This window comes from Ziziphus jujuba, chromosome 3 (assembly GCF_031755915.1).
Source record: "Ziziphus jujuba cultivar Dongzao chromosome 3, ASM3175591v1".
Lineage (NCBI taxonomy): Eukaryota > Viridiplantae > Streptophyta > Magnoliopsida > Rosales > Rhamnaceae > Ziziphus > Ziziphus jujuba.
In genome coordinates, this window is record NC_083381.1 from 22143627 (window position 1) to 22160469 (window position 16843).

General features: G+C 32.4%; 4 protein-coding genes across 4 annotated transcripts in view; 3 read left to right on the forward strand and 1 right to left on the reverse strand.

Moving 5' to 3' along the window:
- The window catches only part of LOC107407530 (probable inorganic phosphate transporter 1-3), a 121356-nt gene that overhangs the window by 35859 nt on the left and 68654 nt on the right, over positions 1 to 16843 (reverse strand). The window lies entirely within an intron of this gene.
- Positions 5388 to 5789, forward strand: LOC107422850 (early nodulin-75). Its single transcript, XM_016032358.4, has one exon. It carries the CDS (start codon positions 5388 to 5390, stop codon positions 5787 to 5789), a length of 402 nt encoding a protein of 133 aa, XP_015887844.3.
- Positions 8148 to 8474, forward strand: LOC107422851 (early nodulin-75). Its single transcript, XM_016032359.3, has one exon. It carries the CDS (start codon positions 8148 to 8150, stop codon positions 8472 to 8474), a length of 327 nt encoding a protein of 108 aa, XP_015887845.3.
- Positions 13810 to 15094, forward strand: LOC107422852 (early nodule-specific protein 2). Its single transcript, XM_016032360.4, has one exon. The coding sequence runs from the start codon at positions 13859 to 13861 to the stop codon at positions 14837 to 14839; it is 981 nt and encodes a 326-aa protein (XP_015887846.3). The 5' UTR covers positions 13810 to 13858; the 3' UTR covers positions 14840 to 15094.

A 16843-nucleotide genomic window follows, 5' to 3' on the forward strand; every position in this document is an offset into this window, starting at 1 on the left:
CAGAAAATCCGGCAGCACCTCTCCTAAGGGTAGGACTAACCAAAACTTTCTTGCACTGAAAACACACTTCTATATACATCCCCTTATTCCTCCCACGATACTACAAATTGTTTCCACAAATTTACAGCATTTCAAAGAGTAACAGTAACTCAATGCATAAATAATAACTACACGTCCAATACAGTATACAGAGCATTATACAATAAATGTAAAATTAATAAAATGACAAATAAGGAAGCAACACAAGATGGAGAGGAAAAAGGGAAGAAATACTTCTTGGACTTTCGGCAACGAACTGAGACGTTGGGCTCGCCCCGGACAATCAACGTCTCCTAACCTGGACCTAGGGGAACGGAATTTAAAAACGTGAGATGCTAATCATCTTAGTGAGTGACTCTATCTACTGAACACTTTTAATATTAATAATATAACAATTAAAGGGATTTAAGTAATTAATACCGAACAATTAAATAAATAAATAAACATTTGAAGGTAATACTTTCTCTCAAAACCCTCGCTATTCGCTCCATTGGAAATGTTCCCCTTTTAAAATATTTTCGCAAAACTCGCTATTCGTACTTTCCGAAAACCAAGGTATCAATTAATTTAATAAACAATAGATAAATACCCCAAATATAAACAAAATGTAATAAATTATAATAAATAATTTTTAAACACTTTGGGGTTTGAATTTTCTATCCGAAAATTTATACTTGACGCACCACACCATATACCAGTGATGCCCTCCGATACCCAGCGTCCCGAGCACCGACTGGTGGGGAGATTAAAGAGAGAAACTTGCAAACGGCACTTCGGCATCCCGACAGTACTGCTGCTAAAACCGTCATCCCGGCCAAGGAGGGGGGCGGCTATGTGCACTATATCAAACTTGCCTGCCCACGGTCCAATGGAAACTCACGGGAGACATAATAACTTGCGCGCTAACCACATATACACCAAAACACCAATACTGTATGAGTGCGTCTAAAATAATTATTAAATTAATTATAACCGTACCGTTTTTTCAAAATCACCGTAGGAAATATACCAATTTTCACATTTACCATCCCACATATTTTCCTTTAACAAATCCGGTACGAAAACATCGACAACAGTAAAACAATAATTTTTCTCGTAACACGAGGTCCAACAAATAATATACCAAGGGCATAATTATAAAATTAAACAAATATTTTCACAAAATATTTAAACCAATTATGCCCAAAAATAATATAAAAATCCAGACACAGTTAATTTATGAAAATACCTTACTCATGTGTAATAAATACAATTAAATCACAATAAAATAATAATCGAAAAATTTTTAGTAACCCAAAATTCCGTTTAGCATCAATGGAAAAATATATATATATATATATAAAATAATATTTTGCTCCCGATTATATTTAAATTCCACCACATGAGCACAAATTCCAAATCTCAATTTAACACCACATAAATATAATTAATTACCCCAAAATATTTTTTAGAGGTGGGTCACTCACCTGGAGCATGCAATTAAACCACGATCCACCATAGGATCGATTCCACAACTCACCCGTGCTCCTAGAATACAATTCATACACAGTCAAATAAAATAATATTTTATTTGGGTAAATAATACCTGGTACCCGAAGGGGTCTAACACAAACGTTAACCAAAATTGACAAATTATATGTCTATGGAAAGCTTGTGAGATGAGGATCACATTACCGACCTCCATTGAGTTCAATTTCACCGGCGGTGGCCGGAATTTAGCCGGAAAGATTCGGCCGGTTATGATCCCTTCGTTTCTTGCAAATCGACGGGAGTTGAGTTAATTGGAGCTCAGAATCGGAATTAGAGGGTCCAAATTAGTGGGAAAGGACCGGTTGCACGACCGGTGGTTGCCGGAAAACGGGCAAACTAGCGACACACCGGCCGCCGGTGTTGGAGGCCGATTCCGGCGCATTAGCCACCCCACCGGCCAGAGATTGAGTGACCGAGATCATGCCGTCGTGGGTCGCCGGTCTGTCCAACGCGTGTGGCCTGCTGCCGTCCGCCTGGTGATCAATCGGCCGGAGATGAGGGAGGAGGAAAGTGGACCCGTCGGGGGAGAAAAGAAGGAGAAGGAGAAGGAGAAGAAGAAGAAGAAAAAAAAGAAATTCCCCCCGTGTCCCCCCCCCCCGTGGGGAGAAGAAAAGAAAAAGAAAAAGGAAAATAAAATAAAATAAAAATAATTAAATAATATTAAAAAATAATATTATTATATAAAATAACAGTAATAAAATAATATGATATTAAACATGGTTGACATGTGGCGTCTCAATATGGTGACACATGGTCACATTTATTAAGTCACACGTGGCACATCGTTCCGAGTTTAAAAATAATATTAAAATAATACAGTATTTGAAAAACTCTACAGGTCCATAACTTTCAAACCACATGTCCAAATCGGACGTGCCACTAGTCTACGGACTCGTATCGACGAGCACTTCACAACCATGCATGATTCAAAGCCCAACTTTGCATGAATAAAAAGTCAACTCCGGCATCCCTTGGACAGTTTGGACCTCAACTTGTTTTGCTCATAACTTTCAAACCGTAGCTCCGTTTTCGACGTGCTACTAGTCTACAAACTCATGCCAACGTGTGCTTCGTAACGGTACCTCAATCAACTTAGAATTCCACCCAAGTCAAAAAGTCAACTTTTGACCCCCTTCAGTCAACGATCAATGGTCAAAGTCAACGGTCAACGGTCAACGGTCGATCTCGGTCAAAGTTGAAAAATTTCCAGTGTACTTCGGGACGGGGTGTTACATTAGGTATCAAACGTGCACATGCATGTGTGATTACATATAGTCTGCTAGTAAATTACATATAATTTGGTATGCACACGTTTAATACCATACACATACATGCATTTTACTTTTAAAAACATATATAGAGTTTAAATGATCGTAGACAAGATTCATATTGTTTTCTTTCAAAATTTTAATATGTCAATAAATTTATATAATTAGTCAAAATACTTTTAAGTTTTATCTTTTATAGTAATTCAAAATCTAATAATAAAAATTTTAATAGAAGAATCTTCGCATATAATGTCCTATATATATATATATATTTATATATGTAGAAACACTTTTTTCTCACCACTGCATTCGTCAAATTTGCAGCCTGAAACCTACATGCAAAATAACAAGGAATGTAAAGTGGTATCGGTGTGGTGTTGGCCAAATATATTGTAACGCTCAAATCAATAAGAGTGTTTAGATGCCAAAGAGCTTTTCGGATTGCTTTGAGTGGCATATCCGTAGAATGAACATAATGAAGTTTTTATATCCTTTAACACGAGATTTACATGCGAAACAAGGACACCAGCTCACCAAACCCTAAAAGACTGGACTACGAAGTTATATTTTAGGAAGGTAAGGTTTCTATGATAAATTTCATCAAAATGACGTCGTATTGGGATTACATGCAAGAGTCCACTCAAGTGAAGATCCGTTTTCATGTCTCAGACATATTTCTTGGCTAATCTAAGGCACATAAACGTAATGTACCAATTAGAATAACCCAAAGGTAAGACCTTGTGTATGTTGAAAGGCTAGCTTATCCATTACAATTGAGGCTTGTCCACTCCAAGAGTGAAGCATGAAATTAAGTACCTTAAGACCTCCAAATTGGGTTGCCATGGCTCAGCCAATCCGACCCTAATGATAGATGGGCGGATGTTATATTAGCCATCAAGATGGAGTCTGTCTGCCATAGTAAACGTCAGGAATGACCGAGGCTAGTCTCATCCATGTTTGTAATGTCCACTATCCTTCTAAGACCAAACTATGTCTTGGAATGTCAATTCATCATACACGATAAATCGTAACTCCACAATATATATATATATATATATGTATACGTATAGGGTCCTTCTATGATGTGAATGTATGCATGATAAAAATACAGACATCCACACCATAAACTTGTTTTATATATGTGTATATATATATATATGTATTTATAAAGTAGTTCTATGGTACAGACCACACCAAAATCTACGTTTTTTGGAAAAAAACATCGGCTTTTGCTATGTGCATTGTGTATACATACACAGAAAAATCGATATTTTTTTTTTCTTTCTAAAAAACATCGGTTTTTGTGTAGTCTGCACTATAGAATTTCTCTGTATTTATATATGTATATGTATTTATATATGTATGTGTGTGTGTGTGTGTGTGTGTGTTTGTGGTCCACTAGCATTAATCAATATAGGTTAGTATGGATTCAAAGTGAAACGAAGAAAACTACCACCGAAATTTTAACTATAACCAAAACTAAAGCTAGATTCATGCAATCTTCTCTTTGGACAAACCTAAATTTCATCCATACCTAGTCGACCCCAATGAAAAGACATTTGAGTCTCTTACTTACCCAGCAAAACATGTTTTTGATTGTTTTGTTTTATTCCCATTTTCGCAATCAACGCCTGGATTCACATGCCGCCACAGAAGATGTTGGATTTATACTTCGAATAATTCTTTATCAGAATTTACCACAGCCAGCTTAATCAAATTATATATAATACTAATAAGGTTTAATTTATATTTACCTTTATTTTTAATGCAATCACAGAGATCCCTCAAACTCTATCATATCTTTTTTCTTTGATATTAATTTTTTTTCTTCGTTAGTGGACAAATGCAATTATATTGATTTACCCAATAAAGATTATACTGAGTTCTTAATTATAGTCTTTGATGTGCTTGAGATAACTTTTACTTTTACTTCACAGCTTTATTTTATAATTTGTTGGAAAACTGTTTCAAGCTATTTTTGTTAGAAGCTCGTCTGGAATATGAAGGTTTTCCATAAAACAAATACTCTGATCAACTGGTTTTTTAGACTTTAAAAGCCAGTAATATTATTTCAAAATGGCAAACACGTATTTTATCTTTTATCCATTTTCGGTGTATACTTTATCATTTATCTACGCAAAAGCAGCAAATGGCTCTCTGCATAAAGAATCAATATAAATTAATTAATTAATTAAAGAAACAGATGAGTCCGGAAGATTAGATAATTAATTATCTTTTACAGATGTTATCTCCGCCTGACATACAAATTTCAAAAGCTTTAAAAGAAGTCCAACTTGTCGACTCAGTGGGTTTCTAAAAACTGTAACATCAAAATGGCCCCAGCAAAGGAAAATTGACCTATTACTGTGAAGTCGATATCGCTATCGATATATTTCCAAAACCCACCAAAATTATTATAACCAAAAAATAAAAATTACAGAATGACAAGTGGCTCTTTATGAGCCTCCCAACCATTATAAATAGGCTCCTCACTTGCTCTAGTTTCCACACCACATCACAAAACTCAAAAAGATATTAGCCCTTGAAAAAATGTCTCCAAAGCATTTGCTAGTGTTATTTCTTGGAGTAGTGGTGGTTCTCACTGCTATTACTTCCACTTTTGCTGATACTAATCCTCAACCAGATCAAAAGCCTTCCAAAAAGCCACCAATTTACAAAAAACCTCCTGCTTTGGAGGAAGAGTCAGAGGTACAACCATTGGATGGAAAACCACCAAAGGCAAAGCCAAAGCCACCTCCAAAACACAAACCACCAAGTCCATTTGTTCATGTGGAGGACCAATTCTCAGAAGAACAAAGACCCTTTGGCAAACCACCAAAGGGAAAAGGAGGGAAACCTCCACATGTAGCTGAGGAGGCTGATGAAGATGGTCACAAACCACCTCACAAGCCACCATACAAGCCACCCCACAAACCCCCATCTACCGACTAAAATATGAGTGGCCCTCTTTGTTAGCTATATACATACAGTTCGAAATAAGAGATCCATGTCTCTATCTCATCCTTTATCTATATGCAGTTGGGGATCGAGCTATATATGTATTTGTATGTTTATGATGGTTCTTATATATAATTATGGGTAACGTGGAATATATGATGTTTATGTATGGGTTTGCCAGCTCTCTTTTATATGTGTATGGACCTGAAATTTTCACTTTTAGTAAAGACTCTTATTTTGTTATCTAAAATACTACTATTTACATCTAAGATACTTCTAGATGTGTTTGTGTTGTGTTTGTATTATTAGGAAATTAACATACTCTTAATTCTCAAAAACTAATTCGCACCTGATATGGGATTATTTATTTATTTATTTATTTTTGTGGGGGGCGTAATAATAAGTGACATGGGGTTAAGCAAACAAAATCTATACGAGGAACAATTGATAGCTACAAAATTTGGACGCATATGCTGATATGGACCTATGCATTAATCAGCAAATTATTGACAACAAAATGCCCCTTTCTTCCTGCAACGTCTTGCGCTCCCTCCCTCCTGTATTGATCGTCACATGGGAAAGTATATATGCTAATTGGTCACTCAAAATTAGGCAAAAACCATGAAAAATATTATTTATTTATTTATTTTTATTTTTGGAAAAAGCGGGGAAGAGGTATTTCATATTCAGGCCTTTAATCCAGGATTCGTGGGTTATTACTGATCAGTAATATCCATGATGGTAAAGGGAAAATCAGGGAAATAGTTTTTTTTTCCCTGAAGTATAGGTTTTTGTACTTATATAATTTTTCGTGAATAATACAATTGAGAACTAGTAAGGAAATTAATAACGAATTCTTTTTGGATTAGAAGAAATAGTAAAGTATGACTTGAATATGATAATAAGAATATCTGCACAATCAAAAATTTTTAGTTAATTTGAAACAAGTATGAGCTATATATACGTAAGATCAAGGAGAGTAGTCCAGCACCGAAAGCTAAACAGATAAGCAAGATTGTAGCCAATTCCCAAGGAAAATTGTAAGTAATATAATTATCCATGATGAAATTTTGTATTAGTTTTGAACTAGCTATAGGAAGTAGTATTTTTTTTTTTAAATAAATAAATGAAGTATTAGCTTTGGAAGACTTGTTGTCCCTAATTGTAAAGTCATTTCGGTGAACAATCAAGATATAGATTCAATCGTTAAATGAAGCTGATTCAGTTCATATACTCATTATATATTCACATTTATAAAATTTTAAATTTAAGATATAAAAGAGATGATTGTAAACGAATAAAAAAAAAAAACTAAAAATTCATTCTTCTTCACAAAAGAAGTTGAATCCAACTAAAAATCCCGCACGCATCCTTATATAAAAAAATATGATATTATATATCAAAAAAGATTAATTTAGTTAATATTTTCTTCGTGTATGTATGAATATACATATATCAAGCCCTTTTCACGTTGGGAAAACCAATTCAATTTTATCTTCTTCTTTTTTTTCTGGCAATTATTCGATTTTATATTTCCTAAAAAGCAAAAAGAAAAGTGGCATATAAATTTTACGCAAATTAGGATATTTTGCAGTGTTATGTTAATGGGACTTTTGTGTCCTCTATATTTGTTATCTACATTATATCAATAATCCAAAGTGGGAAAGAAATTATAGATCAGAGCTAGAGATTCAATAAACAAGAAGATATAATTTTCCATCAAAAAATAAAGAACACAAAGAAAACTCCATATTTCGTAGCATACTCTTTTTAATCCCAGTTATTGCATCTACGAACTCTGAAGAGGGGAAAAAAATAAAAAAAAAAAGGAGTAATAATCTAATTATATATTAGGAAACCCCTTTCTAAACAATTCAATACTCTTTTATAGGTTTGTAAAATCTTCTTTCGTACTTCCCAACAAGAAATATAAAAAAAAATAATAAAAAAAAAGAAAGAAAAAGAACTCATTTCTAAACAAATCTACAACTTTTTATCCCAAAAAAAAAAAAATTCTACAAAAATATAGAAAAAAATTAAATTTCGAAATCTGCATGATTTTCTAAACAAAATTAGGTGTTTCCAATTGAAAATTGAACTTGGATTTGTTACGTCACTAAAACCCCCATTTCTACATTTTACTTCTCAATTCATCATTGGTGCCATAATCAAATGAGTAAAAAATTTGTTTTGGGCACATAATTAAATGTATAACCCAAAAAAAAAGAAAAATAAAAAAAAAGACAAGAGTGACAAATATGATAGATACCATACATGAACCATGAAACCCCATCATAAAAGCTCGATGTCATTGCTCTGGTTTTTACACAATTCAATCAACTAGATCCAATAATGTCTACTTTGAACTACTTGGTGTTATCGTTCTTGGGAGTGGTGGTTCTTCTTGCCACTTCATCTCTAGCCGACGAGAGCCTTACAGCAGGCAAGCCACCTCGTCGTAAGCCACCTCCACTTCCACTGCCACCCTTTGCACAGCCCAAACCTAATCATCATCACCATCCCCATCCACCTTCCGGATCCCCAATCATACAACCCCAAACAGCCCAAGATCTTGACCACCACCACAAGCCACCTTACTGGGCCCATCTACCCCACCATGGGGCCCATCCACCACAGCACAAGCCTCATCCGCCCCATAGGGCTCCGATAGCCTATTGAGTGAGTGTGTGTGTGTGTGTTTGGGGGGTAGTTTGGTAATTTTACTGGAATAAGAGATCCATGTTGTATCTCATTGTTCGTGCGGTGTGAGCGACGGTATGTGTTATTTATATGTTATATTGTGATGTTATTGTGTTGTTGCAGTATTTGAAAATTGAACCTATGGCATGTCGTCTAAGAGCATGGATACGAATTAAGTTTCCATTGCTTTTGGATCTATGCAGATACATATTTATTCACATCTTTCATTGTTGTCATCCAATTTAAAGATTTTAAATAATATTTACATCTTAATTTTGAATCGCTGTTTGCAATTTTTCTTTTTCTTTTTCTTTTTTTTGTTTCCCCTAAAGAGATTATTTGGATTCTCAGATTCATTTTATGCTAGTTTAAATATTGATTCGTATGTGTTAATTTTGTTCCTATCTTATTAGTAGAACATTACAATCCAATAGTTCCCTCGGCCAGGCTAAATTTTATGCATTCCTTCAATCACTTTTTTTTTGGATTGAAGCTCTTGTTAATTAATTAATTGCATATATTAGGTGAATTAGTAGTCATGTAGAAGTCATATGATATTAAATGATGTGACATTATTAACATTGATCATTGAATTAAAATAAATGACTAGGATTGAAAAAAGAGTAGAGAATTCATATTAGAAAAACTCTTTTTTTCTTTTTTCTTTTTTTATACAATAATAAAAATAAAAATAAAATCTAATAACCACTATCTTGAATTTCAATCAAAAGTGACTTCAATTTCAATAAACTTTACGACCCTCAATTTCATCGTTATATGCTTATAGTCCAACCTAAAGAGCAAAGATGTCAAAAAAAGCTCCTAAATTATCTTTTATCCTAAACAAAAGCAACACCTTCGGCAAGGTTCTGGAATTTAGAAACAGTGATCAAATTATGCAGGTCCTAATAAATGTCAAACGCCATTGAAACTCAACGTTTGAACACATTCTAAAAAGTCTTGTTGAATTATATCATTCAATTATATATATATATATATATATAACGCCATTGAAACTCAACGTTTGAACACATTCTAAAAAGTCTTGTTGAATTATATCATTCAATTATATATATATATATATATATACTTTTCAACTACTTTTTATAACTGCTGGTCTCTACCAACTAAAAGTCTACAACAAAAGTGGTATGAAATGGCTAATGAATCTAGGCATATTCTTCTGTGGGATACATATTAATTTAGAAGAAGAATTTTCATGTGAAATAATTGATTCAATTCATGGATTTTTGAAATTGGTTACATGGCTTTCTATGCTAGACATAATTATTAGCGGAGCTAATAAAGGAATTTGTTGCTTCCATGATCAACTATCCAACTTCACCTTAATCCATATGTAACTAATTGAGAACTTTAATTTCGCTGAGAAAATAGAGTTGCAAAGTTTGATGTTATATGAGGATGGGTAACAATACTCTTGTCGGCAGCACACACACACACACACACACATATATATATATATATATAATATAGATTCATAATATCACAAGGACGATAAAAATTCTTCAGGACCACAAAGTCCCATGTAAAAGCATAGCAATTGGACATGCTTAAAGTTAAGGTTTGACATAAAATTAATAATTTTGACATAATTATTGGGGAATTTACAAAATTCCTACTTCAGTTTTGATATATATTTCAGTGTCTTTTCTTTTGGAACAAGCCTATAATTCAGTTTGCCTCTCAAATAGTTTTCTTTTTTTTTTTTTTTTTTTATCAAGCAATTTATTGTTGCTAGAATTTGACAAACTTGTTATCTAAATCATAACTATTCCTTTTTTGCCGGTTAATAAGAAAAAAGTTACAATTTAAGCATGTATTGTTGATTTAAGCAAAAAACTTGATTAAATTATAATAAAACAAATTTAAAGAAGGCAAATCGACATTATAGTTCTGGGGATAAGTTGTTTTGAAATATATATATATATATATATATTATATAGGGTAGATTTGAAACATGAGGGAAAGTTTTAATGGGGGTATTTTAATATTATACATAAAAGATGGTGTATAACGAAGTGGAATATGCTTTACAATGTGAAAAATGATGCATGCTTTTGAAGTATTTAAATGGCAAGTAGTGACTAGTGGCCTCTCTTAAGTATTTTTGTCGTAAAAGCAAGTGTGAGCAAGACAAGCCAAGTAGTAAAGTGATCAAAAAGATAAGAATTCACAGATTTTCATCCCCTGAATTAATTTAATAAAATATTTAAAGCCGAAATCTACGCTTTTCACTTCCCACTAACTTCCACTTGCATGGCTTTCTCTCCTATCCCTGCCGGTTTCTGCAAAAGCGTCTTTGGAACCTCTAACATACCACTTTGACACTTTAGCTTTAAAGGCAGCCAGTTTTCTTTTATTGGGTGTCTGGTAAAAAGAAAAATATTGAAGAAAATTGATTTGAGAAAATTAAATTTTTGGGATTCAATTTTATAAAAATAATTTTTTTTAAAATTTTTTTTTACAGTGTTTGGTTAATTATAGAAAAAAAATAGAATTTACAAATAATTAAATAAATTTATATATTAAAATTAAAAAATATATAATATCAATTTTTTAGAAAATTTCAGAATGACACATTTTGGATAAGATCTATTTTTTTTATCAGTTTTCTATATTACGAGATTTATTTTCTATTGAAACCTATAATTTTTTTTTTAAAAAAATTATTTAAATAGAAAAAAAATTTACTTTTTTATAAAGTTTTAAATTCTTACTCACCTTCACACTATCCAAACACTTTATTATGATTTTTTTTCAAAAATAAAAAAGAAAAAAAATTTGTAGAGTTTAAAAAACAAAGAAAACAAAAAAGAAAAAGGAAGAAAATGGGTACACGTGGAGGAGCCGCAACACTGATAGTTGACATGCCAAATGTTCACACACATTCATTGCCAAAAAAAAAAAAAAAAAAAGAGGGAAGAAAGAATTAAGCTACATATTACATAGTGTACGCATCTTTGGTTTATGTCCATTGTCCACCACTCATTTTTCCTGTTTATTTTTCATTCCCCATATAATATTTCGCTGTGATTTACGGTGTTCTATGAAGGCACGTTTCCCCAGGAAAAAAAAAAAAAAACGCCGCCTCATATTGTCACGTTTAGGCCTTGTGTCTGGAGAAAACATCCTGTTTTGGGACAAGGAGTGGAAAAAGACAGTTAACGCTTCGTTTGACTTATGCTCTGTACCATAATACATGAGTATCTTTCATCATTTTTTGCATAAGATTATATATATATATATATATATATATATATATATATTTAAAACAAATGATTTAAAAAAGAATTCATAAGAAATTAGAAAAATAAAAAAGAAAAAAAGAAAAATTAGTGTTAAGAAAAAATGCAAAATCCTTAAGTTCTTGCATTACACTTTCACCTAATAATAATAATAATAATAATAATAAATTAGAGCTTCTCCAATGACATATAGTTTTATTATTACATTGCCAAAATATGACATCTCTTCCATTTCACTACTCCAATGGGGGATTGCAAAATTTTTCAATGGTAAAATTTGGCACTAAATTCGCAATTGGCAAAATTTAGCATTATGCTCCATTTTTTCAAAGTATGTGGGCCATGTATCCTTTATTGAATTAAACAATATTATTTTATATTTAATTGGTAAAAAGTAATAAAAAAGAGGATCTAATTACTATTTAATACAATTTAAAATTTGATATTATCATTTTTTAACATTTTTTATTAAAGTATGAATGATAAAATTTAACATTGACATTCATATTTACTATTGGAGAGCGCATGTAATATCAAAATTCAGAAATATCAATGACAAAATAGCATTTGTCATTGGTGACGTTCTTATAAACATTAAGCTACATATTTCAAATTGGCACAAATAGGAGTCCCATAAAGGCAAAGATAAAAGTTAGTTAAAATATGATTAAATCTAAAATTCTATATTGTAGGAATTGTTAAGTAATTGTAGACTTGTAATATATATGAAACTAATTTTTTTGTTCAAGATTTAGAAAGTGTAAAGTTTTCATGAATATATTATAAATAGATGTTTGCTAATTTTTTATTGGAAACTTGAAATGTACAAAATTTTTATGAATTAATCATGAATATATGTTTACTAATTTAATTTAATTGCATATATTATGGTGATATAGATTTATATATTTTTTTTGACTTTTAAATATGAATTATTTTATTTATTTAGTGGTTTTATATAATTAAAATAATAATAAAAGTAATTTTACCACACCTCATACGTTTTGGAACCTTGGTTACTTATTTACCACTCTATAATATCCTGCAAATCATATTTTAAGTAAATAATATAATTATGAAAATTAATAAATAATAAAGGTATTCATTAATCTATAACCCGGTCGATTTTAATTGATGAAAATTGGATTGTTTATAATGAACTCTCTGTTTGAACACTTCACATCTTCAACCTGGTTTTTGAAAAAGATCAATAAGGAGTGACGATGTTATGCACGTTTAGTCCATTGACACCTAAATTAATTATGATAAACTTTTCACTAAACCATCCTCATTATTGAAAGGCCTATGATTTGTCAGATTATGAGGTGGTCTCATGTTGGTATGCAATATTTCTTCTATCAGTATCATGCATATCTGCCTAAGCGCAAGTGGTTAAAGAAACTGAAACACCAATTAGTTTTCGAGTGCTCACAACAAACCAATTATGTACAATTAATGTAAGCGCTTTCCATCCAATTCTTCATAATTGATATAAAGAAGCAAATACCCATAGGCATGTCTCAAACCTAAATTCAATGTGATGAAGATAAAAAGTGAGTGAAATTTAAATAATTTCATTGTAACTAAAGTAATATATATATATTGTTAGGTGACATAATTAATTATAGTTCTTCTTCTTCTTTTTTTTTCTTTGTTTTTTCAGTAGAGGTGGAAAATTTGAATGTGGAATTTTTCTCCCGATTAGGCTGTTTCCGAATGGATAACAAACTATGGCTAGTTAAGCAAGAAAATTGAAACTATGTTCTGCATAAACTATAATAAAAAACTATAAGTGCACTTTATAGCTCGGCATGATCTATAATAGGACAAAAAAAGGAAGGTGTGCAAAACGTCAAACTTTTCAACTTAATTGGACTCATGTGGCCCCATATTATTCGTCACACATATTTACGGAACACAATAGAGAACATGTAAAAATTAGTATACGTCCACACCCAATATTAGATAAATGCTAAAATAAAGCAGAATTGCATGTGGCATGGACAATATGGTCCTCTAGCTGATCATTATAAAAGGGAACCCAATGCTCCGAGGTTTTTTCATCCACCACAGGATAACCTAAAACACATACCAAAGATGTCTCCCAATTCCTTGCTTTTCTTTTTGCTTCTCGGAGTAGTGGTGCTTTCCACCACTCCTTCCTTGGCCGATTTCGATGGAAATCCTAAACACCAGCACAAAGAGCCATTTCACCGCCCTCGAAAACCGCCTGTAGGGCATAAACCACCATTTCACCAGCCTCATTTGGTGGAAGTCTCTCATCTCCAAGATGCTAAACCCAAACCTTCCAATGGAGAGAAACCACCTCATAAACACAAACCTCCGACCCTAAATAATCATGATGAGCCATTACCACAACACAAACCAACTAACCCAGGTGATGAACCTCCAAAGGGTACTGGTGAAAAACCACCACCCGAGCACAAGCCATGTGGTGAACCGCAAAAGTGTAAGGGCCATAAACCACCAGCTGAGCACCCAAGTGGTGATCAACCTCCAAAGGGCAATGGTGAAAAACCTCAACCCGAACACAAACCATTGAACCCAGGAGGTGAACCTCCAAAGGGCGACGGTGAAAAACCTCAACCCGAACACAAGCCGTTGAAACCAGGAGGTGAACCACCGAAAGGAAAGGGAGAGAAACCACCACAAGAGCATAAGCCGAAAAACCCAGGTGGTGAACCTCCAAAGGGCACTAATGGCGAAAAACCTCAACAGGAACACAAGCCAAAGAATCCAGGTGATGAACCACCAAAAGGTGAGGGAGAGAAACCACCACCCGAGCACAAGAAACCAAACCCAGGAGAGAAACCACCGAAGGGAAAAGGAGAAGATCAACCACCACCTGAACACCATAAACCACCTCATAAGCCTCTTTCCGGTCGCCATTTATTAGGATTTGTTACCACAATCCACAACTCACCAAGTGTTTCAAACATAAAACCACGACACAGTCACAAGCCTCCTCATGATCATGGCGTGGGCAAGTTGCCGAGAAAGATGAACCCTGAGGTTCTTCCTCACAAGAAACTTCATAAACCTCCTTCTAAGAACTGATCAAAGAAAATGGAGATCTAGATGAGATAATTACTACGTAGAAAATAAAAAGCTTATAGAAGCTTTTTAATGTTGTTGTGTGTTTTATGATCAGTAGCTGGTTCGTAGTATTTTGTGTGGTATTTGGCTTGCTTGCATGTAGTTTTTACGATCGAGCTTTATATATGTAGTCATGCAGTGTACTCTGTTTCATGTATAAATGGCTATTATCTATGAATATTGCCTTGGCCTTTTTGGTCAGCATTTCTTCTCTTATATACATATATTCTTTGGAATATCGCTTAGGAAATTTGGCGGGAAGAATTTGATGAACAACGAGGATCAGAAATTAATTTTCAAATTGGATTTTTTTTTTTTTGGTGGCCAATAATTAAACAAAAAGAATATATCGCAAAAGTATCAATTTCTATACGTTGGTGATAAGATAATCAAATGTCTCAATCTAATTTAAGTTTTTTTTTTTTTTTTTTCTTGTCTCTATCTAAACACTTGAAATTTTTGCCTAATTTAACATATCTTCCAAAGAAAATGGCACGTGTGTTAAAATTTCGTAGCTCTTATTTTAATATATGGCAAAAAAAAAATTTAATTAAAATTACAATTTTAGAAAAGATAGAGAAAAAAAAAAAACTCCCATTTAAAATTAATTAAATCTTTTTAAAATCTGATCCACACTCATCGGTTAATGTATATTCCTAACCATTTATACCATACGATGCAAAAAACATCATTTTTCCCATTTGCGCAAAAGAATAAAATTAATTTACGCTATCATGCAGTGATGATTATTTTGAGCTAAAAAAAAAAAAGAAATATATGAGAGTAAAATATTTATTTTGTACATGTTATTCAAATCTAATAACAAGTCATTAAATTTTTTCAGTTTAAAATTTTAACTATTTAATAGCCAATAGGCTGGAGCATTATAGAATTTGAAGGTGAGCACAGCCCGATTTGAAGGGGACCAGATAGAAGTTTATACGTAAAAGTTTGTCCATTACTTAACGGGCCGGATTTAACCCGAAAAGCCAGGCCTGATTAAACGGGTAAAACCCAAAGATTGCTTTCTTTATTTTATTTTATTTTATTTTATTTTTTGGATTTTGGGTAAGGATACACACTCCGATTAATTGCAATTTTTAGGATAAACCGGTGAGTACGTCCTCCTATATTAATTACTAAAGCATAAATATGAACTGCCCATATTAAACTAAAGTACTTTCTACACATAAAAATAAATAAATAAAATAAAATAATTTTTTTAAAATAAATAAATTTGTTGACTCTTTTTTCTTACTTGAAATGTTTATTTGAAAATTTATAATTCTTCAAGTGAGGTAATGTTTTTGCCAATACAAGCAAGTATTTCCACGGGAGGCATAAATTCAGCTTTGTTTATAGTACACGTCACTTGTAACTCTCCCAGTAGCGCTGAAAGCTCTGGATTTTTTTTTTTTTTTTTTTCTTTTTGACCAAGCATTGAAATAGAAACATTGTAAAAGACCAAAAACTTAATGAAAGGAAAACTTCAAAACCCTCAGAAAGAATTCTCTTCGTTAAGAGGGGGGGGAGGAAAAAAAAACAAACAAACAAAAATTAGAATTTTCCTCCCAAAGTCCTGCCGATTCTAAAAATGAAATTTCTATTAATAAATTAGGAATTACAATACAGTAACCGATTATATTTATCTGATAAATTTGATAAACAAAATGATGCGGTAAAATGGTCTTTGTTCACAAACTTACCTCTAAATACAAAGGCAGGTAAGACCCAATAGAGAATAATAACGTAATGCCCATTAATTTTATTTTATTTTTATTTTTGGTTTCGTTTTGCCTAGTGTTATGTCTATTGTTATTTAAAACTTAGTAAATAAGTGGTCCTACGAAAACAATTCAATGGTAAAACCTGCTGTTTTATCATGCAGTAATGACATGAATTTGAATATCTTCACGCCCAATTAGAAAGAAAAGAACTTTGTAAATAAATTTTGATAACTCTAGT

Excerpts from the sequence above, each read along its gene's own strand:
- LOC107422852 (XM_016032360.4), top strand. The coding sequence starts at position 13,859 with ATGTCTCCCAATTCCTTGCTTTTCTTTTTGCTTCTCGGAGTAGTGGTG.
- LOC107422851 (XM_016032359.3), top strand. The coding sequence starts at position 8,148 with ATGTCTACTTTGAACTACTTGGTGTTATCGTTCTTGGGAGTGGTGGTT.
- LOC107422850 (XM_016032358.4), top strand. The coding sequence starts at position 5,388 with ATGTCTCCAAAGCATTTGCTAGTGTTATTTCTTGGAGTAGTGGTGGTT.